The following is a 27,873-nucleotide window of genomic DNA, read 5'->3' as shown; positions in this document are numbered from 1 at the left end:
CAGGCGCCCCAGTGATTTGCTATTTTTTACAATAGGTTAGGAGCCAATACCAGATGGAAGTTCAGGTTCCCACTGATCTTTGCAGAGTATCAGGCATATTATGACAGAGCACTTAGATTGTTCTATTTTATAGTCAGTCTGTTGACAGTACATATCATAGGACTTAATTCATTCAACAAATATTTATTGAGCAGATGCTGTCAAACAGTAAAAGAAGGGTGCCTGGGTGGCTCAGTCGTTTAAGCGTCCAACTTCGGCTCAGGTCATGATCTCACAGTCTGTGGGTTTGAGCCCTGTATCGGGCTCTGTGCTGACAGCTCAGAGCCTGGAGCCTGCTTTGGATTCCGTGTCTCCCTCTCTCCCTGCCCCTCCCCTGCTCGCTCTCTCTCTCTCTCTCTCTCTCTCTCAAAAACATTAAAAAAAAAAAAGTGAAAGCACTCATGAAGCTTACATTCTAGAGAAGTCAAGGAGACAGTAAATTCAAATAAACAATACCATGACAAGTGCTTTTGGGAAAATAAGGTCATTGTATTAAAGACAGGCATGGATGAAAGATTTCTTTGGATCAGTTCTCTCAGCAGACGTTTTAGATAGCAAAATGTAAATAAGAGCCAGAGTGAGCAGTGTATTGCAGGCAGGGGGAGCAAGAGTGCAAAGGCTGGAAGGTAGGAAAGTGGAACATCAAAGGAGCCCACAGAAGGGGAGCAGTAGGGAGGGAGGTGGGAGGAATGGAGGAGATTGCACCAATGTCAGACCCTACTAGAATTGCAGTTCTACTGTAAATTCCATTAGGAAACAATTGGATGTTTTTAAGTATAAGAGCAATATGCTGTGACTTACATTGTGGAAAGCCTACTCAAGCTGCTATTGGAGAATGGATTATGAGGAAGGAAGGAAGCGGAGACTAGTTAGGAATTATTAGGTAGAAGTGATGATGGCTTAGACTAAGGTGGTAGCTAGCAGTGAGCACTTTTGATGTACCAGATGTATTATTAGGTAGTAGGATACAGAAATGAACAATATAAACGCATCTCCATGGAACTCACGGATTAGCTAAAGGAGTCTAAGAAAGAATGTCATAGTGTCCAGTTATGTTGAATGAGTGTTGACCAGGAGTACCAGGAAAGGATTGGGAAATAAGGATGATCTAGGCAAAGAACTTCACATGTTCAAAGCATGAGTGAGCATGACATATTTGTAAAATGACACATGGGGCTTGTGTTACTGAAAAGAAGGTTATGCCTAAGGACATAGGAGCAAAGGCTAACAAGTGGTTCAAGGCACAAAAGGCATCTGTTTGCCATCCTCATGAGTTTTAACTCTGTCTTAAAAGTGAGAATAATAATAGGATACATTTAGAGTACATTTTAGAAAAATCACCCTAGCACTTAAACGAGAAGCCAAGAGACCAGTTAAAGTATTGAAGTATTCTAGGTAATGATAATTAGTGATAATATTCCAGTCTGTAAGTTATATACCCAGCTGTAATTATATGTATTTTTTTGCCTTTAATCCAAATGTCTTTAAAGCTGAAGTACAAGTAAGGAGTCTAAAATGTTACTTGAATCCAGTCAGTGTTGAGATTCTTAAGGGGTTCCAGTCACAAGTTGTGTTCCCCAAGCGGTAAGCTCTGTGCAAGAGGCTTATTAGGAAGTGTTCTTGGGACCATTACCTGTGGCAGAAAAGGGGAGGGACTAGAATGGGACAGAGGGAGTTGGGCTCCTATCCAGTCTAAAGAAGGCCTAGCTGAACCCCCGCCCCCCAAAGAGTTCATTCATTCTACAAATATCACTCAGTACCTACTCTTTGCTTGTCAGTATGTGAAGACAGTAGGTCAGGCTTCACAGAACCAAACCGAAGAGTGCCATGATCAAGAACATTTGGAGAATCTAGTAAAGAACTCTTAGGACAGTCGTTTGACAGAAGATGAAGATTTTTCTATATGCAGTAATATGATGAGGGCAGTATTTATTGAAGACTTAAAACAGGCTGAGTGCATTATTGAGTTCTTCATAGCTGTTTGCTCATGTGACCCTCACAGCAGTTCTTTGCGTTAAGTGCTTTTTTCCTCAGGTTTGTAGCTGATGAAGCCAAGATGCCCTGCATGGATGACTTGACAAGCCCTCATAACGGCTTGGTGTCCATCTGGGAAACAATTCATGACGACCCAGTAAAATCGCCCTGTGCTATATAATGCCTGTGCATATTCTGAAATAACTTTAGGAAGAGTCACAGTTTCCAGTAATGCAACAAAAGAGAATTTATTATTTGATAAAGATGATTTTTTAATAAAGATGTCTTCATGAGCTTTTTCTGATTATATGCTTTTATATAAACAAAATTGGATTTAAAATTGGAATGTGACTCATTCATTTAAATCATCATATTCTCCGTAATTGATGACTGCTCTCTACCTCTTCTTTTTTTAACCTTTTAGACTAAATCTGCACTTGTGTTCATTCTTCCTTGTATTAGTGAACTGCACATGAATGAGCACAGTATAGTAAGAGCAGAATTGTTGTGTTATGAAAAAAGCTACAGAGGTAACCTCAATTTAATGCAACTTTCTTTCTTGTGGAAGTTACACCTATATTTTAGAAATGAGGGGAAAATAAATAAAATTCCTTGTTAAGTTTGGGATAGTAAAAAACATGACAAGCATACTAAAAATAAATTATTTCTCGTTTCTGGTTTTTCCCATTACTGAGTTCATCAGCCTAATGCTCAGCTTTATTAACTTGCCTTATGGGTTTCTAACAATGGACTATATATGTATTTCGAGTTTTATAAACATGTCTGCCCCCAAGCAGCAAGCTAATAATGTGAATCTATACTGTGCCAAGATTAATATTTTGTCATTTTCCTGGGTATATTTTATGTGCTTGCCTTGTAGGCCTATAATTTATTTCCATAAGTGTTGTGTATCAGAATGACTGGTAAAAGGTAACCACGGTTATATGTTTTAAACATCATAATTTTTACAGCATAGTTAAAAATATGTATTTACATATGTACTCATTTATTGAAAATTTTTTAGTGTCTCCTCCTGTCATTCTGAGTATCTTCCTGGAGTTGACATTCTAGTGAGGAAAGAGTTGATAAATAAATAATAGAACACAGTGTGTCAGAGGTATGGGGAGGGGGTGGTGGTGAAGTCGCAGAAAGAGAAGAGAGGGCTCTGGGATGAGTTCAGATGAATAGCAGCTAAAATTAGGGCAGTAAAGGAAGGCTGTATCATGAGACATTTGAGCCACCCTGAAGAGTGTGAGCAAGTGAGCTGTGCATTTGTCTTGGCCTGAAATGGTTGGGCATTTAAATCCTACCAGAAATGTGGGTGAATTAATTTTGTAAAGCTTCTGTGTCGTTACTTACGTACTAATATGTTTTCAGTGAATCACATGTCAAGGGTTTTGTAGAATGTGGTATATATGCTAAACCAATGTATGCTGTTTTCGTGTCTAATTGACCTTTTTCTGACGTGTGAGACCCATTTCTGATTTGCTTAGGATAGGGAAGCTTAATGAAGGTGAAGAAGCATATAGGTTTTTGCTATTAATATTTCCTTTAAAGCCTTGTAAAGAACTATCTAAACAGCACACTGAATACAGTTCATTTATATGTAAGAACCTTTTGGTTTGGTCAAAATACATTTTGAGAAAAGTTATTCTGCTTCGTGAGAACATTTAAAATTCTAATCAGATGTTCAATTATCTCTTAGATGAGAAAGAAGAGGGTATCCTGGGAAGCATACTATTACCTAGTTTTCAGATAGCCATGCTTACCTCAGAGGATCACATTAACCGCAAATATGCTTTTAAGGTAAGGAAGTAGTCATACTTTTTTAATTCTGTATTTGAATCTTGCACTGATTTAAAAAAATGGATATCGACCCATAGATTATTACAAAAAGATATTTTAGTGATGGTCATTTTTATATTTAAAATATATTAGTTAATAGTCTTAGGTTCCCTTTTAATTAGGAAGCGTTTTCTCAGATATCCAAGGGCCAAGTGTCTTTATACTTAAGAATGGTTCTAGATAAAGCAAATATGTGAAAATAGTAATAATTGGTAAATACAGCTGTAGGTGTCCTGGTGGTCACTGTACTATTCTTCAAAGGTTACTTACTGTATGTTTGAAATGTTTCATTATAAGTTAGGGGAAGAGTACTATGAAAGAGAACAACTATGTTTTTTAACATAAGATATGTACATTTATGACCTCAGAGAATATTTGCAAAAATGTTCTCAGGTCTAAGTACATCATGAGCATCAGGTACATTTGAGATAATATGGAAGTTGAGACATTAAAAACGGTCACTAAATCCAAGCAGACCTGAGCCCACCTCCTCTGACAATACCCATCTGCTTCTGATAACGCTGGTTTGTAAAATACCTCAACTAAAAGGCCACTTTAATGATAGTTTGGTTATTTTTTGTTTTCAAAAACCATACTGCATTTTTTGCCTCATGATTATGGCTGAAATAAATTTCAGAGGTCACCTGTTTTTTAAGTCAGTCTTAAATTAAGAACTCTTAAAGGGTTTGATGTAAAAACTTTGTTTTAAGGAAAAGGGGAAAAATTAGGGTAACACGTTTAACAGTGGAAATGTTTACCCCATTATAAAATTTATTCCATTTTTAATTCCCATCCACTCTTTTTTCAAGAGTACTCAGGACTGCAGCTGATTTACAACTTTTGCTAATTCATACGTTGCATTATTAGCTCTGGGGAAAAAAAGAGCAAAGAAGTTAATAGTGGTTGGGCGTGGGTGGATGGCCTCAATGAGAAGGTAATATCTGAGCAAACACTGTGGGTAAGAAGGGAATGGCATAGAATTTCAATAAATTTTTATAAACAGTGTGAACCATAAAACAGAATTAAATATTTTAAAATGCTATAACAAAGTTAATTCTAGTAACTTTAATGACTTCATAAAGTTACTTTTACATGTAAAACCGTTTGATACTTATATTTGATCATGAATTTATTTTTTTTGTTTCTTTGCTCATCAATTTGGCAAAAGGTTATTGAATTTGTACTCTTTGTAGGACTTTTTGCTGGGTTCTTAGACTTAAAAATATATATTTTATCTGTTACAAGTACAAGGATAGTAATTTCTCTCTCAAACTCTCTTTTGCAATGTTGTTTCCTCTGAATTTATGAGCACCTTTGGACACTGAATCTACTGCTTGTCATAGTGGTGAGTAGAGACTTCATGGACGACTGTGGGACTTGAAGCTAGGTAGCAAACTTGATCATCATCTAGTAAATATTTCCATTTGACATCTGTCAAGCATGGGTGTGGTTTGTTAGCATAGGAGTCATGGCTGTACCTGGATCTTCTTAGCACTAGCCCAGTCTTCCTTCCACTGATCACAAATATGGACCGTGGTCTTTCATTCATTTCTCCAAAACTCCACTAAAGCAGTGCAATGACACTTTGTGGTAGCTTTAATCATTTAACAACATGTAGCATTTCAGCTGTTTCTTCTAAATTGTTTCTGTGGATAGTTTTATATCTCTGATCAGTTAAGTGAGATTTGTTGCTTACATAGTTATTTGGATCACTGTGTTCATTTAATTCTATCTTGATTCTTTCTGGAAAAAAAAAAATTGAAGAAGCTAATTTGATCTTGTTTAAATAAAGCAGATAGTCTAGGTTTTGGAGTAAAGTGTGTGGCTCCAGATTTATTCCTCTCATCTTTTAATGTTTAGCAGACTAACTACATACTTATTACTCTTTTCCTTTACTTCACTGTATGCCGAAAGAGTCTTTGTTTTTCTTTGTTCTTCAGTTATGTGATAGGAAACTGTCACAGGCATTTTTACATGGAAATTAAGAATGTTTCCTTCACAGAAGTCTCTACCTCAGCCTCTTTTTCTACTTTGATACAGCTACTACTGCTGTCCTTCTTTGTCTTGTCAGCCCATGCATTAAGCTGAGCACTCAGTGTTCATATGTTGGATACCAGTTCCTGATTGACATCTTTATTTCATTTCTCAGAAACAGGCAGATTGAACGACTATAAAGATAAAAACCCACAGGGGTGCCTGGGTGGCCCAGTCGGTTAAGCATCCGACTCTTGATTACTGCTCAGGTCATGATCTCATGGTTGGTGAGTTTGAGCCCCACATCAGTATCCGAGTGCTGACAGTGGAGCCTGGTCAGGATTCATATTCTCTTTCTCTCTCTGTCTCTCTCTCTCTTCCCCTCCCCCATTCACACACACTCTCACTCAAAATAAATAAATAAATAAACTTAAAAAAAAAAAAAAAAGGGCAGGGGCACCTGGGTAGCTCAGTTAGTTAAAGGTCTGACTCTTGATTTCAGCTTAGGTCATGATCTCATCGTTCATGAGATCAAGCCCTGCACCCGGCTGCATGCTGACAGTGCAAAGTCTACTTGGGATTCTCTCTCCCTCTCTGCTCCTCCCCCCACCGCACACACACGCGTGCGCGCTCACTCTCTCTCTCTCTCTCTCTCAAAATAAATAAATAAGCATTTTAAAAAAAAATAAAAACGCACTTTCCAGTTACATAGGCTTTCCTCAACCCAAACATTTACATTTTAACTCTGAAACTTGAGATGAAAAGCTAAAGGGAAATACCGTTTTGAATCGTTTGTAAATCTTAGATGTTTGTGTGTAGACGTCTATAAGGATTAAACAAAATGCCTTAACAGCGGCACCTTTTGAAGACTAAAGGAGTTGTTAACACAAAGGGGAAATGCTAGGACATGAACATTTCTATTAATTTTGTGGCTGGTTGTTCTGGAACATTCTTTATTTAATTGAAGTATAATCGACAAACAATAATTTCAGGTGTACATCATAGTGATTTGATATTTTTTATATATTATGAAATGATCCCCATAATAAGACTAGTTACCATCTGTCACCATACAAAGTTATTACAAGTGTCACTGACTGTGTTCCCTATGCTGTATGTTCTATCCCCACGACTTATTTTGTACGTAGAATTTGATACCTCTTAATCCTCTTCAACTATTTCACCTACCCTCTAATCCCTCCTGCCTCTGGTAACCAAAAGTTTGTTCCCTGTTATCTTTGAGTCTTTCTGTTTTGTTATGTTTGTTCACTTGTTTTGTTTTTTAGGCTCCATCAAATAGTCGTAAAATATTTGTCTTTCTCTTTCAGACTTAGAACACTTGGTGTAATAGCCTCCAGGTCTCTACATGTTGTCGCAAGATTTCATTTTCTTTTTTATGGCTGAGTTACATTCCAGTGTGTGTGTCTGTCAGTCTGTCTTTGTCTGTCTACTACATCTGCTTTATCCGCTCATCTATCACCGGACACTTAGGGTGCTTCCGTATCTGGCTATTATAAATAATGCTGCAGTGGGAGTGCATATATTACTTTGAACTAGTGTTTTCTTCTTTAAATAAGAAGTGGATTTGCTGCCTTGTTTGGTAGTTCAATTTTTATGGAACCTTCTTGAATAAGAGGTATGAATTGTAGTAAATGGGAATTGCTAGGGATTTGGGCATGGACAAGGACAGCAAAGGGGCACGACAAGGTGCTTCATTTCTTACCTCCTTTCCTTCCCATACACCGTTTCCCTTGTTTTAATTTTCAAAGGAAAATGGCAGTGTTGGGAGGAAATTTTAATAGTTACATTTTTTTTAAGATTGAATTATATTTTTCTTAAGTCAGTCATTTCTGTAACTCTGTGTGTGAGACAAGTCTTGCTTGCTTTGAAAGTTGACAGTAATGATCTCTGTAGGAACTACTTAACTTTCTTTCTTTTTCTTTTACAGATCCCATGTATCTATTTAAAATGATCCTATCATTTTCAATCAGGCAGCCCATCCAAACATGCGGACCTATTATTTCTGCACTGATACAGGAAAGGAAATGGAGTTGTGGATGAAAGCCATGTTAGATGCTGCCCTAGTACAGACAGAACCCGTGAAAAGGTAAAAGCTTGTAGGGAAAATAACTGTGATTTCCACTTACATTTTATTCCATGCCCTGCAAGTATATTGTTATCATAGTGCATATCATTTTATTACTCATGATACGAAATCATTTCTTCCTCAGAAAGCAAGGATTAATTCATGTTCTGTATTAAATTAATATACCTTTAGTTAATTTGAGATACCACCTGTGTTTTTATTCCCCATTTCCTCTTTATTCATTTTCACCTATCAGTGTACTGAGGTGAATCCAGAATCCTAACATTCAAACTGAATATTCTTTCTTCTTACAGAATTACCTTTAATTTCCGGTAAGTACGTTTTTAATTGTTATCTTAAAACTACACGAGACTGTTTCAAAGCCTAAATCTTAGAAAACAATTTATATTCATGAAGTTAATTTTATTGTGTTTTTATGCTATGTTGTATGTTTTTGAAGTTTAATAAGTAGAAATAAAAAATTTTGATGAGTTTCATTTCTTCAGCATTTCCTGGTTAATTCTGATGGTTTTATGATGAATGTCTCCAGAAAATAACTCAGCAAGCATTTAGATTATTTTTAAATATGTCTACTTTTTTATAAATTCTACCTTCTTTCTTTTGAAACTTCAATATTCAGATTCCTTGAGAGTACAAATATGTACTATTAAAATTGACCTGTGATTTTTTTCTTTTTGAACATCTGAATCATTTTAATAATCAACTATATGAAGAACTAGTGAGAGGAAATCTGTTTATAAAACTACTTAAATAGCAGCTGAATAATATGCTTTAAAAAAAATTGTATTCCTGTAATTTGAAGAAAGATCTGTGACACCATTAAGTTTTTTTTCCAGTCAGTTACAGTTGAGCATATGTCTCATACAAGAAAGATGCTTCCTTGCAAGTTTATTCTCTTTTTCTCTCTTCTCAGGGATTTAGGGTACTGTTATAATATAAACCTTTTCGTTTTGGTGGTGGGGGAGGGTTAGTGTACACACTAGTAAAGTCTTTTGATTTGTTGGTTAAAAGACTGAAATTGATGTATATATTTGTGGTTTGTTTTTTTTTAATATCAAGTCCAAATCAATTTAACCAATCACTAGTAATTACAGCTAGGAAAAGTAAGAAGAGAAAAAGGAAGGCCCAGGATTAAATTCTAGGACACCTATTTAAAAAAAAAAACCAAAAAAAAACTCAACCATCTGCGTATTCTATGTGACAAGCTAATAAAAGGAAAATTGCTTTTGGAATCTCATGTGTAAAAATTACCTGATGGGGATTGCCTGGCCAGCTCAGTCGGTGAAGCATGGGACTCTTGATCCCAGGGCCATGAGTTCGAGCCCCATGTATGGTATAGCATTCACTTAAAAAAAAATTACCCAAATGGCCATAAAATTGAGGTGATTAGTACTAATAGGTAGAGGAATTGTGTAGGTGAAAAGAATTAATTAAAAGTATTAAGACAATTTAGGGGCGCCTGGGTGGCGCAGTCAGTTAAGCGTCCGACTTCAGCCAGGTCACGATCTCGCGGTCCGTGAGTTTGAGCCCCGCGTCAGGCTCTGGGCTGATGGCTCAGAGCCTGGAGCCTGTTTCCAATTCTGTGTCTCCCTCTCTCTCTGCCCCTCCCCCGTTCATGCTCTGTCTCTCTCTATCCCAAAAATAAATAAACGTTGAAAAAAAAAAAAATTTAAAAAGTATTAAGACAATTTTAACATCAGAATAAAATTTTTAAGGAGTTATTTAGAATAAAGAAATCAGCATCATAGTTTACATATTTGATTTCCAGATAGTCTCATAATATATGTTGTCCTTATCTCAGAATTTCAACTTCCATTTTCTTTTCTTGTATTTTCCACTCTAAAAACTGATAATTACTCATAATTTAGGGTGATAAAAATAATAGTCAATATTTTGGTTGGACTTCTAACAACTTATTAGTTGATTATGTGCCTGTAACAATGTTTAGCAGGTTGTATTGATATAATTTACTCAGCCAGAATTTTTTTTTTTTTAATGTTTGTTTATTTTTGAGAGAGAGCATGAGCCGCGGGGGGGGGGGGGGGGGGGGGCAGAGAATCCCAAGTGGGCTCTGTGCTGACAGCAGAGAGCCCGAAGCAGGGCTCTAATCCACAGACCACAAGATCACAACCTGAGCTGAAGTCTGATGCCTAACCCCACATAGGAAGCCCTAGCCAGAAATTCTTGGAAACCACCTTTGTGCCCAGCCTGATGTCGGTCACCATTATCCTGTAGAAATTATGCTTTTTATTCTACTGCTAGCTGTTGGCATTTTTAGCCCGCCTTGTTAGCCTTACTTAATATTTCAAACTGAAGGAACCTAATTATTATAATATTTCATAAGTAGAGGGAGATTTTGTGTGCTTGGTTTTAAGGTAATGGGCTCTCTTTCCTGTATGGCCAAAATACTTACAAATATTTATTGGAACCTATCATAAGAGATAAAACATCCAGCTTTTAACTAGGTAGTTAATTTCTTCTAAATTCATTTGTTCCATTCGAAAAGTCAGTATATATGTCTTTTTGTTACATGTCTTAAATGATAAGTCTTTGGAGAAATGAAGATAAAAAAGGCAATGCTGTTCTACTTTAAAATAATAGGCAACTAAGTCTAAAAACTTTTTTCAGATATTTGATATTCAATATTAAACCCACCCCCTCACTCCTAGAATTTAGTAAAGGTCAGTGTGCTTTTAGTGTAAATCTTCTCACACTTTTATCTTTTAAGATAAAGAAGCTCCATAGCGTATCTTAATAAACTTCCCCAGTGTCTAATATTGCTTCCAATCTAGAAGCTATGGGTTATATCCAACCTAAATATGTGGATAGCTTATAAATTTATTCTAAGAAAAGTAGTCACATTTCTTTTCATTTTTTTTTTTTTTTTTTACATTCACTAATTGTATTCTAAACTCTGTCTATAGCTAATTATGTATGGGTTATGTATTTCCTACTCATCACCAAAACTGGCAGCAATATCACACTTGGGATCTGATAGGAACATTATTATATACGGAAATGTAGAAGGTTGGCCAGTTCCTGAAAGGCCTCCCAGCTTGGCATGATCTTGGCAATTTCATGCAGGTTCAGACACTCAGCTTGGTCTTGTCAGAGTCTGGAGGTGATTGGTTTCAGAGAAGCTGACTCTCTTCAGAAAGTCCTAGATATAACAACTGGAATGGTGAGCAATAAAACTGTCCGGTGGCCCAGCAATGTACTGTTAAGCAGCACATTCTTCCAGTGGGGAGATGGATATGGGATGCCAGATTCTAATCCAGAATTGCTTGATAAGACAGAATGATAATAGTAATAAAGTCTGTGGCAGCCACTGAAATATTAATCTGGTCCTCAACAATCCTGTAGTCCTGGTGCTACAGTTATCCCCACGGTAAATCTCTACACCTTGTCCAAAAACATAGCTAGTAAGAGATAGAGCTTATAGCAGTCTGGCTGTAAGAGTTCTTCACCAAAAGTCAGGTCCTCTTGAATACAAACATAGAGTTAGTAAGTCATATGGTTCAGAACTTGGACAGCATCAGACTGTAATTTCTTGGTGCAGCCATTTCCACAAACCAGATTCATGTTTGTCTCAAGATGAGTTAACCCTCCTGGCTGGAAGCCACATTATGTATTTCAAATGACTAGCTGCTGTGGTCCTTTACGTGTGGATTTTGAGGTTTTACTGTCAAAGGCAATCTTAATTTGCTTTATTTCCAGATTTCTTATGGGAACACTCATCACTTCTTACCCTCCAGTGCTTTATACACCATACATTTTATGTTTTCTTCCCCTCCCACTTTTGTATTTATGCATTTTGGTGTTGTGCTTGAATTTTCATATCATAACGTTGGGGGTTTGTACAGACTTGTTTTCTGTGACCCTTTCAGGTTTTTCCATAAAGTCAAAGGTAATTTTACATTTTTCCTAGATTGAATCCAAGAAATAACATGCACATTATTTCATCTGATTTACTATGATTTTCTTCTCTGATTTCAGAGTGGACAAGATTACATCTGAAAATGCCCCAACTAAGGAAATCAATAACTTTCCCAACCATAGAGTGCTAATTAAACCAGAGGTCCAAAATAACCAGAAAAACAAAGAAATAAGCAAAAATGAAGACAAAAAGGCATTGGAAGCTGAAAAATACGGATTTCAGAAGGATGGTCAAGATAGACCTTTAACAAAAATTAACAGTGTGAAGTTGAATTCTCTGCCATCTGAATATGAGAGCGGGTCAACATGTCCAGCTCCGACTGGACACTATAGACCAGTCAACGTGAACAGTTCAGAGAACAAAACTGTCAATGTCAGCCTGGCAGATCTTAGAGGTGGAAACCACCCAAATACCGGGCCCTTACACACAGAGGCTGATCGAGTCATACAGAGGACAAACTCAATGCAACAGTTGGAACAGTGGATTAAAATCCAGAAGGGGAGGGGTCATGAAGAAGAAACCAGGGGGTAAGTATCTTGTCATAACATGTCCTGAACCCACGTTTCTTTCATACTATGTTGGTGAAGATTGGTTTCTGAGACACCTGTTGAAAAGTATTAGTTTAAATTGTGTTTTAGACATTATAGCTTCATTTCAATCTTTTCTTCATGGTAATCAGACGTAACTGTTTTTTCTCTGTTTCTCATTATGCTATCCAGATTTCTCACAGAGGTCCTTCCCTGGTAGAGAAGAAAGTTAGATAAACAAGTGCAATACACTGTTACAAAATGAAGGCAAGAACAGGGTGCTTACAAAAACAGGTTTCAGGGACACCGAACCCAACCTAGGGGTCCAGGAAAACTGTTCTGCAGGAAATGAAATAACGAGCTGAGTTGTAAAGGGTGGCAGGCTGATAATTGGCTTAGATATGCAAAACTGCAGAGTTGACAGAGCTGGAATCCAGGCTTAGGTACAACCTCTGTGATGATGCATGAGAACCAAGGCTGGAGAGATAAGCCAGAAGAGATGTTTTCAGATTTGGTGTTTCAGAAAGATCACTCCCACCGAAGAATCTGGAGAATGAATTAGAGAAAGTTCAAACACTATTGGAGTAAGTGAAATGAGGAGAGAGAGGGGATGTATTTAAGTTGGGATTGACAAGACTAGTTGAGTGCTTGGATGTGCTTGATTGCAAACTAGTCTCAGTCTGATAGGGGAAAATCAAGCATGACACCTGCTTTTAGGACTCTGGTCATCAGGGATTGTCTGGTGCCTTTTACTGCATGGAAAAGATTTGGGAAGAGAGAAAGTAATGAATAATTGGACAGGTTCAATTTGAGGCGGCCTGTATGTAGTCTGTAGCTGCAAAGAGAAATCTGGACTTGAGTAAGTTTTGGGGCATCATCATTGTATCAAAAGCACTTAAAGATAAGGATGAAAATAGATAAATTCATTCAGCTGGAAGCTAGATAAAATAAAGATTCTACAGGAAAACCTGAAAGAAAATTTACATTTAAGGGAAAAAGAATTGAGGGACCCGCAAAGGAGATGAAAAATAAAGGCCAGAGGAGATGGAAGAAAAGCGGGCCCCTACAATGGGAAACAGTGTTCTGTCATTAGGCCAGAATTTGGTGATGCAAAACCTAAAAAAGACTTTAATGTGCTTGTGGGCAGAAAAATTACCTGAAGAGTTATTGTGACTCTTACCTCTCAGTAGTAGAAAACCAAAAACCAATGACATTAATGATGTTTTGGTTAAGTGAAGATTAACTTAACAGTTCTTCCAGTTTGCTCAGTTGTCATGGCTGATGTCTGCAGCTGTCAGCCAAAGTCTCTCTCCTTTCAGGAGCAGCTCAAAGGCCTGGGTACACTTGGCCTCATCTTTTGTTATCTCAACCAGCACTGCAAAACACTCTTGCAGTGTGGTGTTCACTTCCATTTTCTTTTTCTCCACCCTCAGTGCTCACTTTTCTGATTTTCCCAAGGAAAGGTTGTGAGAAATATTTGCTATTTCAAAAATAAAGTTTGATTAGACAGAAGGAAAACCAGAGTTAATTCTGGGGGGGATAAATGAACGGATGTTTGGTAGTACTTAAGGTAACCATTTTCAAGGAAACAATAATAAAAATGCCAGCCAGAAAATTTTCTGAATCTCTACCCAGAAAATTAAACCTCACTTCTTAATGAAATCACTTCTCCATGATTCTATACTTTCTTACAGTTGAAACTGTATAAAGTGGTTTGACAAACATCTGGAAGTTAGGGTTTTCTTAATTGTTGAGCATAAATAATATTTTCCAAGAACTTTTAGGTCTCTGGATAGGTATAATTAACACACATAAAGGCTTTCTGTGTGACTTTTTTCCTTTGAAAGCAGATTTACAGCTTCTGAAGGTATTTTGAGCTAAGATTTTCTCTGCCTTGCCTCTCCAACTTTGGAGTCACTGGCTAGAGTCTACTTTGGGTCATTGAGTGAGATATACCACCTACATTATTATATGAACTTCATATTTTAAAAAAAATAGGATGTTTTATAATACAATAATTTTTATTGGTGGAAAGAAGCATAAGGGTTATTCATAGTATAATTCATTTTGTAAAACTTTGTGGAAGCCTTGCTATTATTATTAAAGTTCTGATAGAAAGAAAAGGGGTTTAATATTTAGTCAAATAGTAGATCCCTGCATCTGTGAACAGAGCTTTAAAGTTTCTTTGTGAGTGGCAGGCACTGTTAAGATGCATGGTGCCTTAATCCATTGTTCTGCATGGCAGAATCACAGGGACAGGGTTTTCATGGTGTTTGACAGGCAGCTGCTAGTGAATGGAGCACCAAACCTGATGAAGGAGCTTACAGTGTTCATTTCTTAAGCTTTCACTTAAAAGTAAGTCACACTTTGCTTAATTTGAATTTCTTTGGGGAAATCCACTGAAGGAAACCCGTTTTTGAAAAACAGGTCTCAAAATGCTAGAAAGTATATGTGGTAAAAATAAATTTACTTGAAAATAACCTAACTTTGTATTAAAATTCTTCAAAAGTGGTTCCAAAGATGGCAGAAGAGCCTTTTAAGCTTTGTAGTCATTAATTAGCCAAGCTCAGTAGGGAAATAGCATACTGTTAATGATCATAGGATAGGTTAATGGCTCCAGTTGAATATACATGTCTACAGGAGCGTCCAGCTCACGTATTGTGAATGCTTCAGAGCACTGATGGAGGGTTTTGGTGTAATAGACTTTCTGAGCTGGAACTCAAACATTAGTTTATGGGCAGTTTTAACTGTGTTTTAAATTAAAAATATATGTCCATTCGTTATATGGTTAGAAATAGTTTTTTCCCACATTTCCAAACTAGATACAAAGTTAACATTTATATTTTCGGTATGTGCTTCTATGGTATAGTTCACTGCTTAGTACAGAGCTTTTTGCATATTAAAGTCTCTATAATAGTTCTTGAATTTGCGAATGACCAAATCAAGGTATATTGGGGTAAATTGCTTTAGTACTAGGACAGAAGTTCTAGGATAGTGTCTATTTCTGTGACTGACTTGCTTCCTAGCAGATAGCTGTGGGGTTGCCAACTCTGAACTTCTTCCAGTTTCTGGCTTTGTTGTTAACAGAGAAGGTAGGGATAGGAAGGGAGACCAAGCAGGGGGGGAACAAATAGGAAATATTTGTGGCAAGAAAGCAGCAAAGAATAGAAGAACCTTTATACTGGTTGTATCAGAGTACTGGGTACCTTTTTTCTTCACTCCAGCCCCAAAGACCTCCAGTGGTTAGCCTCACTGCAGCAGTTCCTGTTGGGGTGTGAGGGGCATGTTCAATTTTAAGCAAGCCTGTTGTAAGTAAAGACATTGAAAAGCTGAAGAACAACCAGCGTGATGAAGGAAATTTAGTTTAGGGGGAATGGTTAAAGGAAATGGAAAAATTTCGAATATATAAGACATGGAGTTTAGAACTGTAAGATGGCTTTATGATCACATCATCTCATAGATGAGAAAACCAAATCTCCCAAAGTTTCAGTTTGCTAGATTTGGGTAGCATATGAAGGACTCTAGTAGCATTTTAAGATTATGCCCTTCCAGGTGTATTTTTATTTTTAATTAAAGAGTAAAGTTTTAAAAATAATTTTCGTGGTTCGGGGGAAATTTTTTTACATAGAAGGATTGTTTTGCTTCTTCATTAAATCCAAAAGTCTAGGAATCATTGGCATAATGAAAAGAGTGCTGCTTAAGGAAGAGCTCACATGCCACTCCTAGTGGGCTCACTAACTCTTCCTTTAACCCACATATTAAAAGGAGCATGAGGGACACCTGGCTGGCTCAGCTGGAAGAGCCTGTGATTCTTGATCTCAGGGTCATGAGTACAAGCCTCACATTGGGTATAGAGATCACTTTAAAAAGGAGAAAACATTAAGAGAAGTACGCACTCTTGGTCTTTTCCACACACCACCCCCACCAAAACAAAACAAAAACACCATGCTCTCTAACATTCTCTGAGTCCCAGAAGATGTAATTCATCCAAGGTCTCCTTATACATAAGTAGGAGAGCAAGAATCTTGGTCCTCCTGACTCTTGATCAGCTGCTTTTTCCCACTTTATTATTTTGTCATATTTTTCACAGCATTATCCCCTCTGTGGGTGCTTTAAGCCACAAAAAAAGTGTATTTAACTTGAGACTTCCTCTGGTGTTTTTGTAAAGGTAACATAATTTTACTGCCCTAGTAGGCACAAATTATGCAGGGATTTTTATTATCACCATTCCTCTTAGCTCAAACGCACCCAATTCATTACGCCTAATCATCACAATGAAATCTTTTTTTACTACGGTACATTAGTGTTTACACATTGTCACTGACAACAGTCTTGGGTCAAACAGCTCTGACATCCAGCTTATCAGCCAAGGATTCCCAGATGGTGAAAGAGTGTGGTCAGGTAATTTACGCATTAAGTCTTCTACCCTTTCTGGCCTATGTAATCACCACCTTTTTGACATTTTAACACCCAGTAGGAGGCAGCAAAATAGTATGCAATCATGCATGCACAATTGCAAACTACACTCTATGTTGAAAATACAGTGCACAGAAGAAATGTGTTAATGTTGAAAGAAGAGGTTGGAAAACCTGGGTGTATGGGGTCCCAACTCCCCCACATTTAGTTGATTGAATTACATTTTATATTATATTAGAATATAGATTTATGCCAAGTATAGATGCTAGCAAGATGAATACTTATAATATTGATCTTTTAAATCTTGATTTTATTGTGGTTATTGTTATTAAAAAGATTGTGTTTGCATTTAGAATTTGAATTTTAATTGCACCTTATTCCTACCTCTGAAGATAACGGGGGAACACAAATCCTAACTTTTTAAGAAACTTTTTTATATAATGTATCTGACCTAGCATGAGGTTAGCAAAGGATAGTTAAAACTGTTTTTATCACAGAGTCTTTTTTAAAAATTGTAAACTAAAATTCTACTTTATTCTCTCATTTTAGGAAACATTAGGAAATATGTGCTTAGTAATATGCCTTATGTATCCATGCCCAAAAATATAGCATTTTAAAAGAACTTTATTTTAGATGCTTAATATAGATGAGAATTTTTAGATTGCTTTAAAAAGCCTGCCACAAATGTTTATACCAAGGTGGAATATTCATTTCCATGCTAGAAACATGTAAAACTCCTGAGATTTGCAGTTGTATATCTGAATATTACCACGTTTAAGTGTTTTGTCTTTAAATAGTTAAATTTCGAGCTTTAGCTTCCAGTCACTTTTATTTTTCAAATTAAGAAAAGATATCAAGGAGAGTTTTCTCTTCAAACCACAAATGTACTGATGCGCTTCTTCCCAGAAATAGTCCTGCTTTCTGAAAAAAACATTGTAATAGAGGAGTCACATATACCTGCAGGGATTCATTTCCTGTGTTCTTGCTCTATAGGACAACTCAAACCCTTAGTATTCCATTCCTACTTACCTTATGAAAAGAGCCTAGGAGTTTGTTTATATAAAAACAAGCTACAGAGACAAATTTAAGATTAGATCTTAGATATTCTTACAAGTAAGTATTTTTCCTTTTTTAACCAAACTGCACGCTGTGTGGAGTTAACAGTCTTTTATGTAAATAACAAAGATACTTTTTACTTAATGTAGTAAAGTCATCAAATTGAATTTCATAAAAAGGTCGAAATATGTTCGTTAATATTTTATACCCTGTGTAATATTTTGATCAACTTTTTAAAAGTAAGTCCCAAGATATACTTTACTTACCGGCAGGAAAAAAAAAATTTACTCTAATTTAGAATCTGGAAAACAACTCTTTTCTTCGTTTTTATATTTCAATTTTTTTTTTTTTAATTTTAGAGTCATTTCATACCAAACGTTACCAAGAAATATGCCAAGCCATAGAGCCCAGGTTATGGCCCGCTATCCAGAAGGTTACAGAACACTCCCCAGAAACAGCAAGACCCGGCCTGAAAGCATCTGCAGTGTAACCCCTTCCACTCGTGACAAAACAGTAGGGCCTGGAGCAGAAGAGAAACGGAGATCAATGAGAGATGACACAATGTGGCAGCTTTACGAATGGCAGCAGCGTCAGTTTTATAATAAGCAGAGCACCCTCCCTCGTCACGGTACTTTGACCAGTCCTAAAACCATGGTTAATATTTCTGATCAGACAATGCACTCTATTCCCACATCACCTTCCCATGGGTCAATAGCTGCTTATCAGGGATACTCCCCTCAACGAACATACAGGTCGGAAGTGTCTTCGCCAATTCAGAGAGGAGATGTGACGATAGACCGCAGGCACAGGGCCCATCATCCTAAGGTAACATATCTGCTAATCTTGTGTTAACTACTACTTTACGGATGTTGTGTTTTATTTCTGTCCACCTATTCTTTTTTCTTAATGTGAGAGACAAAAAAATAGGTAGGCAAGACAGCTCCTTTGTTTTAAAAATTAAGGAAGAATATGGGACGCCTGGGTGGCTCAGTTAGTTGTTTAAGCATCCGATTCTTGGTTTCAGTTCAGGTCATGATCTCACAGTTTGTGAGTTTGAGCCCCGCCATTGGTCTCTGTGCTGACAGTGCAGAGCCTGCTTGGGATTCTCTCTCTCTGCCCCTCCCCCTGGCATGCATTCTCTCTCTCTCTCTCTCTCTCTCTCTCTCTCTCTCTCTCTCTCTCTCTCAAAAAAATAAACTTTTTAAAAAATCATAAATGTCTTTTTTAAAAAATTAAAATTAAAAAAGAATAATCTCTAGTATCAGAATCTCACATATAAAAACCTAAGCTTGCAACACATCATCTTTCGAGAGCACAAAAATATTTATTTTGAGCAGATGTGTTACGCATTCTTCTATGCTCCATAGCCTATGTCATCAGCTTTCCATGTAGGTTAAGACCACTTGCATTTTTATTGGCTCTTCACACACTTGAAAATTCTGTTCCTGTCCTCTTCCAGCAGCATACCTGTATTCTTGCATCAGGTTCATCCTGCACTTTGCTAAGATAAAAGTGCTGAGCTCAGGGCGCCTGTGTAGCTCAGTTGGTTAGGCATTCGACTCTTGGTATAGGCTTAGGTCAGGATCTTATGGTTCATGAGACCATGAGATTGAGCCCCACTATTAGCGCAGAGCATGCTTGGGATTCTCTCTCCCTCTCTCTGCCCCTCCCCCCATCCACTCTCTCACTCTTACTCTTGGTTTCTCTTAAAATAAATAAACTTTTTTTTTTTTAAGAAAAGTGCTAATCTCTTCTAACCAGCTGCATATGTGGCTTATTGAAATCATCTCCTTATGTACCCAATTTAATATTAGGATAACAATGCATGGTGGCATATATACTTTTTAAAAATTAAGATACACATAGAGATCATGTTTTAATTTGTACATGAAGTTGGTTTAAGCATTGCTTAGTAGACTATTTGGAGTTAATTCAAATAATTAGCTTTTGTGTTGGTTAGCTTTTTATAATACTAAAGCACATGTTTTGATCATTCAGCCTGTATGCAGCCAGTTGTTTAATGTCTATCCTAAAATGAAAAGGAATTTTTCTGTCATTTTCTTTTTAATTCTAAAGAATTTCTTACTTTACACCATTTTAAAATGTACCTTTTCTTATCCCTCTGACAGACTGAATCCTTCAGTTATAACATTGCATAAAGTATATGTTTGATATAAATAAGGTGTATGTTTTCCATAAATAAGCATTAGTTAGAAATGAATAAGTCAGTCAGGAATTTTTCTTCTTGGAGGAAGCTTTAGTTTGCCTCACCAAAAAAGGCTCACGTTGAACTCCATCATAACGGAGTTCAGTGTTTTGTCACTTTGTACATCCAAAACTAAATCATCTTTGATTTAAAAAAAAAAAAAAATGGTAACAATATTTAAGAGAAATCGGATTCAATAGTGTGTGGTTGAAACATGTTCTCCTGGGAATTAGCATTTTTTATTATTTTTGACCTAAATGTATCATCTGTTTCAAAAACAAATATGAATGTATGCTCTCTGTCTAGTTCCTAATCAACTACTGGTCTACTCCTCTTCCCAAAAAACTTCTTAAACATTGCCAAAATTTTCTTTCAAACTCTCCTGTCATTTTCCTTGATGTGATCATTGGTTCCCAAAATATGTCCGTGGACCCCTGTGGGGTTCCCATGACCCTTGCAAGGAGTCTAGCCTGTAAGCTCAAAACTATTCTTATAATGGCAATAATAAGACATCATTCATTGCGTTACCATTTTTGAGTGCAAAAGCAACGATGGGTACTGGCACATTAGCGTAAATCAGGGGGGCAGCTCCCAACTGTGAATTTTTAAATTCACTTAAAAATCCCTTTGATGAAGCAATAAAAGATAATTTTATTCAATCTTGACCTTTCATTATACATCATTTTCATAGTGTGTGCGATGAAATGGGAAATGGTGCATAAAGCATTTCTCTTGCGTACCAAACTACTAACATCAAGGTTGACTCAGAAAAAGATACGTGTGATTGAGTTGCAAGCTGAACTAGCTCCTTTTTTCCTGAAACACCATTTTTACTTGAAAGGATGAATGACAGACACTCTACGGTTGTTCACACTCAGTATTTGACAGACACTTCTCAGAGTGAAATGCTATCCTGTCACTTCCAGGAAAACAACCAACAGTATTTGTCACTGATGACAAATTGGAGCTTTCAAGCAAAAATTAGAATTTTGGAAATGTTGTATCTGCCACTGTGAGCTTGACAGCTTTCTGGTGCTTAAAGATCAGCAGTATTAACAAATGTGTGTTACTGGTATTGTATACTGATATGTGTCAACATCTGCAGAATTCACCGAACCAGCACTTTCCACATGACCAGTGTTTGCTATTACAAAATCAGAGATGGGTAAAAAATTCATTTAAAGTGTAAACACCAGGCATACCTCATTCTTGTGTGCTTCACTTTAGTGCACTTTGTAGGTACCGCATTTTCTACAGATTTAAAGTTTGCTCCCATTCTGTGTCATGCAAGTCTGTCAGCACCATTTTTCCCACAGCATTTGCTCACTTCTGTCTCTGTCATGTTTTGGTAATTCTCACATTATTTCAAACCATTCTTTTACTGTTATATTTGTTATGGGGATCTGTCATCAGTGATTACAATTTACTGAAAGCTCAGATGATGGTTAGCATTTCTTGCAGTATCTTTTAATTAAGGTGTATATATATATATATTTTAGACATAATGCCTTTGCACATTTAATAGCAGCATAGTGCAAACATAACTTGTACATGCAATGGGAACCCAAAAAATTCATTTGACTCGCTTGATCGCATAATTCACTTAATTGTAGTAGTCAGGAACTGAACTCACGGTATCTCCTAGGTATGCCTGTAAAGTAATAGGTGTTAATGTGAAAAGGTCATTGATACAGTTTCAGATAACATTTGCAACTAACTTTTAATATCTACTTTCATTAGCACTAATAACAAATTTTAAATGATACTTTATAATGTAAATTTAAGATTTCTCATCATTGACATTGACCACAGAATTTATATTGTACCTTTATTTTCCTAGCATGTCTATGTGCCTGACAGAAGGTCAATGCCAGCTGGCCTGACTTTACAGTCTGTAAGTCCCCAGAACCTCCAAGGCAAAACGGTGAGTTCAGTATTTTTATTTATCATATCATGTTTTATTTATGTGCTACACATGATAGCACATATCTTACAGAGCATTTAAGTTTGAATTTTCAGAGAGGTTCCTCCCAAAGAAAAACCGTTGCTACTTTTGTGAAAGAGAGCTCATCAGAAGAGTTTGGGATCATGCAGCCACTTCTCTATCTGACTAGAGAAATCTCCCAAAATGTCATATTGCCTAAATATGAGATTATATTTTCAGGGCTTACTGTATAACCTGGGTGGGTTTCTTTACTTCATTGGATGTTGATTACCTCCTTCCCTTTTTTTTTTTTTTTTTTTAAGTTTGTTTATTTTGAGAGAGAAAGGGAGCACACAAGTGGGAAGGGACTGAGAGAGAGAATCCCAAGCAGGCCCTGCACTGTCAGGGCAGAGCCCAACATGGGGTCTTGAACCCACGAACCGTGAGGTTATGACCCAAGCCGAAATTAAGAGTCAGATGCTCAATTGACTGAGCCACCCATGTGCCCCGATTCCCTCATTCTTAAAACAGAAGTTGGAGTTGTTGATTAGTGGAACAAATCTAGCAAGCAACCGTGTGTAGTCACACTATGGGCCTATTAAGAAGTCTCTCCTAGGGGACACTTGGGTGGCTTAGTCGGTTAAGCATCCAAATCCTGATTTCAGCTCAGGTCCTGATCTCACAGTTAGTGGGATCAAGCCCCACATCAGGCTCTTTGCTGGCAGCATGGAGCCTGCTTGGGATTCTCTCTCTCCCTCTCTCTCTACCCCTCCCCCACATTCATTCTCTCTCTCAGATAAATAAAATTTAAAAATTAAAAAAAGTTTCTCCCATAAATTTTTGCATAGATTAACTACTTTAGAGAGGAAAAAACTGATTTACATATTTATGCAGAGAGAGACTATGAAAATACTAGGTGCAAGCAAGTACTTACCATTACCATTTCATTGTCAGTATTATGTTCAAATTGGGAAGGAGTTTTATTACCAGGACACTGTTATTCTTCACATTAAATAGAAAAGATGACTTCCATTACTTCATTTTATTTTAATGGCATTGTTTTATCTGTGCATTAATATCAGTAGGTAGTCTCAGTTCCTGTGAAGATGTGATCTGAGTAGGTAGTGTCAGTTCCTGTGAAGATGTGTTCATTTAAAATTCTCTTCCTGCAGGAATCAAAACAAATTCATCTTATGTGTTTTGCAGATGTTGTTTTATTTCATCTCTGAGTCTTTTACATGCTAAGATATAAGACAGGTGTCCTGGCTTTAAACTGTTTCCAGCTTATTTATTAAAGGTTATAAATATTGCTTGAGTAAAACTGAAAACTTTTAAATGTTGTAATTTTTAAATATTAGATTGGTGATCTGCCAAGAAACATTTATCGTAAGATAATGCTAAGTATCGTCTTATGAATTTTTATCTTCTGCCTTGCTCCCTCTAGTGGATAGTTAGGATAAAATGTACTTATCACCTTTGTGGGTCAAAAAATGTGCCCGTTTTTATTTTGCCTCAAAATTCAAATATGTAGCAAACTTACTGGAATCTTTCATCCTTTTGAAAATGTCTTAATCTTTTTAACTCAGTAAATAATAAACTAGAGTTTCAAAATTCCTTCTTTTGATATTTTTTTCAAATACCACTCTGGGTCTTAGACTGTCTGAATCCCTTACACGACCCTACCTTCTCCTTGGCAAGACCTCAAGAGCTTGATATGGTGGTCATAAGACCTGGGCTCTCCCATAGTCACGAGGTCACCAGATGTGGTTGGCATCAGAACAAAAGCAGTTACTCTTCTCCTGTTGTGAAATTTCTTCCTTAAGTCACACACATACACATTCTTTTACTCTTTAATATAAAAGAGCATTGTCTCATCTACATAGATAGCTTTATCTGAAGAATCCCGTAGTAACTCTTACTTACTTCTGACATTTTTCTCACCTAAAGGCAATAAAATTTCATATAAAATTTCAAATAACAGTTAAAAATTATTTCTGTCCCTTAAAAAAATTGTATAGAATATAAAGACATGGCAAATGAACAGAACAGAAGAGAGCTGGTGTAGTACTGTGTTATAGGCAATATAAATCAATCTCAGGACCATTTTTTGGCCTGGAAGTTTTAAGACCACGCTGTAGCCCTGAAGTGATGAGTCTCTCTCTTGCCCATCTGCAGTTTTTAATCATAACAAAGCTCACAGAAACATCAAATAATGTTTTACAGCCTATAAGACTGCCAATGACCATACTTTATTGCATTTCTAACAAAGAAAAATGTATCAGATTGGCCTGTTAAGGAATTTTATCTACCTTTGAAAATTTATTCGTCTTAGTGTTCATAGTAACCAATCAGGAACCAGAGTGTGGGAGGAGAGTTTATGTACTCATGGAACCTTTCTGTTGGTATTAAATGGTGTCCTTCCCCCCCCCCCCTTAAAAAATAAAAACTGATCTTTGGTTATTTAAAATATCCTGTGAATGCATTAACAGTGACATTTAGAAATATAACTGGGAAGCAATTAATAGACCCCAGGTACTGAGTTAAATATGAAGATATCATCCAAGTTTTACATGAATTTGAATGCTTTTTATTTACCTTCTGTCTCTAAAATAGAATGTTGGACATGCAGGTATTGTTCTATTGCTGTAAAAGTCTTAGGCATCACTTAAAAATATCTTTTAATGATAATTTTTTAATAACTCTTATGTACAAACCTTTACAGTTGTTTTTTGGCATTGTGCTTTTTAATACTTAACATTTAGTATTCTCTCATGAATTCTGAGAAAGTGCCTTAATATACTGTTGTTTTGCTGTATCTTTTAAAGTAACACTGTTCCTTCTATTTCTCTAGATATCTATGCATTTATGTAGGACCTATCATCATAGTGCCTAGGCACTATGTTTGATGTCAACCGTAAGAGGAAACTTGCCAAGAAATCTTGGTTTAATATCTGTCACTTAAGACAACAATTAATCTGTTTTCCACTGTTTGGATTCTTAAATTGTACTCCTTCAGCCAGAGGAGCTTACGCTGCTGCTAATAAAGCTGAGACGGCAGCAGGCCGAACTGAGTAGTGTCCGGGAGCATACATTAGCACAGCTCATGCAGCTGAAACTTGAGGCCCACAGCCCAAAGGTCAGCTATGAAGAGTTTTGTATGTGTCATCTGCCATTACCACTTACCTTGAGCCATTCGTTAATCAGTTTGATCGGTGTCATTAGTGTTGAGCATGAGCCCATACAATCATTGCAGTGACATTATGATCTCCTATTGACCCTTTGAGAATTCACTTATTTATATGTTATTAAAGGGAAATACGGGTAGGATGGATTTCTTCTTGGCCTTCCAGCCCACTCACCCACCAACTTTTGGTCGTGAGGAAGGAAATGCATACAGACTTCATTCCCCTTGTACCGTAGCTTCCACAGCTGATGAAACAGATGATTGAAAAGTCCTATAATTTCCTGGAAAGTAATGAGTTGAAAATTGGTTGTAACTGTAATAATACTGCCTTATAAATGTCAGAGATTAAGATATTTCTTTTGTTCTTGACTAAAAGAATGAACACATGCAAACATTTCTCAAAGGGTTTAATAGCCTCTGGTTATATGAGAAACATCCAAAGAAGTCGTACTGTGTCACAGAAAAGTATTAACATGTAAAACTTCTAACATTGAATCTGCTAAAGCCATTTCAAGGATTTTCCTGCTGAATATTTTGGCTTCTGTGCATGTCTATTTAATTTCTTACAAAACTAAGTGTAATTTTTAATAATTTAATATGTCATCTGTACAATTTACAGGGAGCATGTATGTGAAAGTTGTGTACCAAGATATAATAGGTTGTGGTAAACTACCTGTTTTTCTTATTTCAAAATTGACCTTTTCATGAATTCTACACCCTCTTTCTCTATCCCTTTGTTTCTTGATTGATGCCTACTAGAATGAAATTCTTTCACATCATCTTCAAAGGAACACCATATATTTGGATCATCAGGTGGGATTTGTAGCATTTTTTTGCTTAAAGTACCTAATAGAACTTTTCAAATGTAGTTTAGTTTTCCAGGTTATTTGGAACTAATAGCATGACTTTTATAAGTAACAGAATAAGAAATTCCTAACGGTGAATTCAGTAATACCAAAATAAACAAGTAAAAAGGATAGTTGTGAGTGTAAGGAGCAATACTGGGTCGCTGGAAAATTGGGAGCCTGAATTCTCCAGACTTCCCTTCTCTTATCCCAAGAAAGCTCCTACTCATTAGGTTTATCTCTGCTTGGGGTTGACCTGATTAAAGAACTAGGTACCAAACTGTGCATGCCTTGTTGGAAGATCAAGGGGGGGGGGGGGGGTGTGCTGTGCTCTCAAAGGGTACTTTCGCTATGGGTGAAAAGTATGGTGACCATTTTTAATTCTGTAACTTCAGCCCTTGTTTGCCATCTCCTGGTGTTTGGTCTTCACTAAGCTCTGTAGAATCATTTTTACAGTGGGCTATAGTTCCTACCATTTCCTCAGTGGTAGCAGTGAGTGTGGATGGTTAGGGTGAATGGCAGTTCATGCACAGGGACTGCTTTTTCCATATTTTAGTTTTTATGAAATTCTCTATTAATATTTAATTTTAATTTTATGGGAGCTTTTGATATGTCCTTAAACACTGAATTTCGTCCTGTGAATGCATTTTTTATCTATATAAATTAAGCTCTAACTTGTTTTAGCCTGTTTCAAACAATTCAAACTTGAGCATTTTACCAAATGAAAGAGGTTACTGTGGAAAATGTCATAAGACAAATGTTTACATATTTATATTTGCCTCCTTAAAATACTAAGGTACTGCTTTAAATTAGTTCTATTTAAAGAGGGATTTTGCATTAGGATGACCCTTTAAAAACTGTTCAATCGTGTTTGATAATTTTTAAAAGAAATATACTTTTTTAATATAGAGTTTATTTTTTGTCCCACAACATGTTTTTGTCATGATTTTGCCAATTGGAAAGCTTTAGAAATCAGCATTTCATGAGTCCAAATTCCAGTCTCCACTCCAGAGACTGCTGTTGAAATTTAACCACGGTGTATATTCACACTTTGAAAGTAATCTAATAAAGACACAAAGTCTTCCCTCAAAATGCCACACTGCCAAGAAAGCTTCTAAGATGCATTGGTAAATAACTTTCATAAAAGCTCTTTTGTCTGTAAAGCTAGCAATAGTTCTGAAAAATAAGGGGATATTTCAAAAATTAGGTGTAAAAAACAATGATATAAATGTGAATCTAAAGTTATATAGTATCTCTGGAAATAAACCTAGTGGTTCATTGTAATTTATTACTTACCTCAATAAATCAAAACTAGAATTACAGAGACAAAGAGCTTTAGAAAATCCCAGTGCTTGCTAGCTGGCTCAGTGCGTGGAACATGTGACTCTCCGGGTTGTGAGTTCAACCCCCACATTGAGCATAGAGAAACTGAAAAAAAAAAAAAAAAAAAAAAAAAAAAAATCTTAGGAGGGGCGCCTGGGTGGCTCAGTTGGTTAAGAATCCACCTCTTGATTTCAACTCTGAGCCGTCAGCGCAGAGCCTGCTTGGGATTCTCTCCCTCCTTCTCTGTCTCTCCCTCCCCTGCTTACGCACGCATGCTCTCCCTCTCTCAAAATAAATAAACATAAAAAAAAGAAATCCTAGGAAAAGACAGGTGAATATATTGAAAACACCACCATTTGCTAAGATACTTCTCCTCAACTCCCTTTCCCGGGTTGAGCTGTTTCTTCCCTTTACCCAAGTGACCTAGATCCGATTGAGGTTTCTGTTGCCCTTGGTACTCTGGAAGTGTGCTCCACTGAGCCTTTGTTGTTGGAGAGGACCAGGCTAGTGGTCTAC

At 36.7% G+C, this 27,873-nt stretch overlaps 1 protein-coding gene and 2 long non-coding RNA genes across 25 annotated transcripts in view; 1 reads left to right on the top strand and 2 right to left on the bottom strand.

Moving 5' to 3' along the window:
* PLEKHA5 (pleckstrin homology domain containing A5) overlaps positions 1-27,873 on the top strand; it is a 241,741-nt gene that overhangs the window by 153,171 nt on the left and 60,697 nt on the right. For 7 of the 18 annotated variants that reach the window (XM_086713965.1, XM_086713963.1, XM_086713967.1 and 4 more), the window contains 8 exons: positions 3,719-3,819; positions 7,824-7,939; positions 8,233-8,250; positions 11,936-12,403; positions 18,235-18,700; positions 21,922-22,005; positions 25,022-25,141; positions 25,949-26,002. In XM_086713965.1, the coding sequence (XP_086570091.1) occupies positions 3,719-3,819; positions 7,824-7,939; positions 8,233-8,250; positions 11,936-12,403; positions 18,235-18,700; positions 21,922-22,005; positions 25,022-25,141; positions 25,949-26,002 (1,427 nt within the window). Of the gene's footprint in view, positions 1-3,718; positions 3,820-5,000; positions 5,204-7,780; positions 7,940-8,232; positions 8,251-11,935; positions 12,404-18,234; positions 18,701-21,921; positions 22,006-25,021; positions 25,142-25,948; positions 26,003-27,873 lie in introns of those variants that run through there. The other 11 variants (XM_086713980.1, XM_086713966.1, XM_086713964.1 and 8 more) reach the window with 4 other exon arrangements.
* Positions 12,244-18,240, bottom strand: LOC147579293 (uncharacterized). The gene is made up of 2 exons (XR_015253783.1): positions 13,584-18,240; positions 12,244-12,949 (listed from the first exon to the last, which is right to left on the bottom strand). It is a non-coding gene; the product is annotated as an uncharacterized LOC147579293 (long non-coding RNA).
* The window catches only part of LOC147579292 (uncharacterized), a 48,842-nt gene continuing 42,563 nt past the window's right edge, over positions 21,595-27,873 (bottom strand). The window contains exons 3-7 of one of the 6 annotated variants that reach the window (XR_015253777.1): positions 27,331-27,462; positions 25,365-25,470; positions 23,689-23,804; positions 22,940-23,171; positions 21,595-21,732 (exon numbers count right to left, since the gene is read on the bottom strand). This is a non-coding gene — a long non-coding RNA (uncharacterized LOC147579292). Of the gene's footprint in view, positions 21,733-22,939; positions 23,172-23,688; positions 23,947-25,364; positions 25,471-27,330; positions 27,463-27,873 lie in introns of all 6 variants that reach the window. The other 5 variants (XR_015253775.1, XR_015253778.1, XR_015253773.1 and 2 more) reach the window with 5 other exon arrangements.

The sequence above is a fragment of the Puma concolor genome, chromosome B4, assembly GCF_028749965.1.
Source record: "Puma concolor isolate L17-30 chromosome B4, mPumCon1.1.hap2, whole genome shotgun sequence".
NCBI classification, from domain to species: domain Eukaryota; kingdom Metazoa; phylum Chordata; class Mammalia; order Carnivora; family Felidae; genus Puma; species Puma concolor.
The sequence above is the reverse complement of the archived record's forward strand: the minus strand, read 5'-3'. Positions and strand labels throughout refer to the sequence as shown.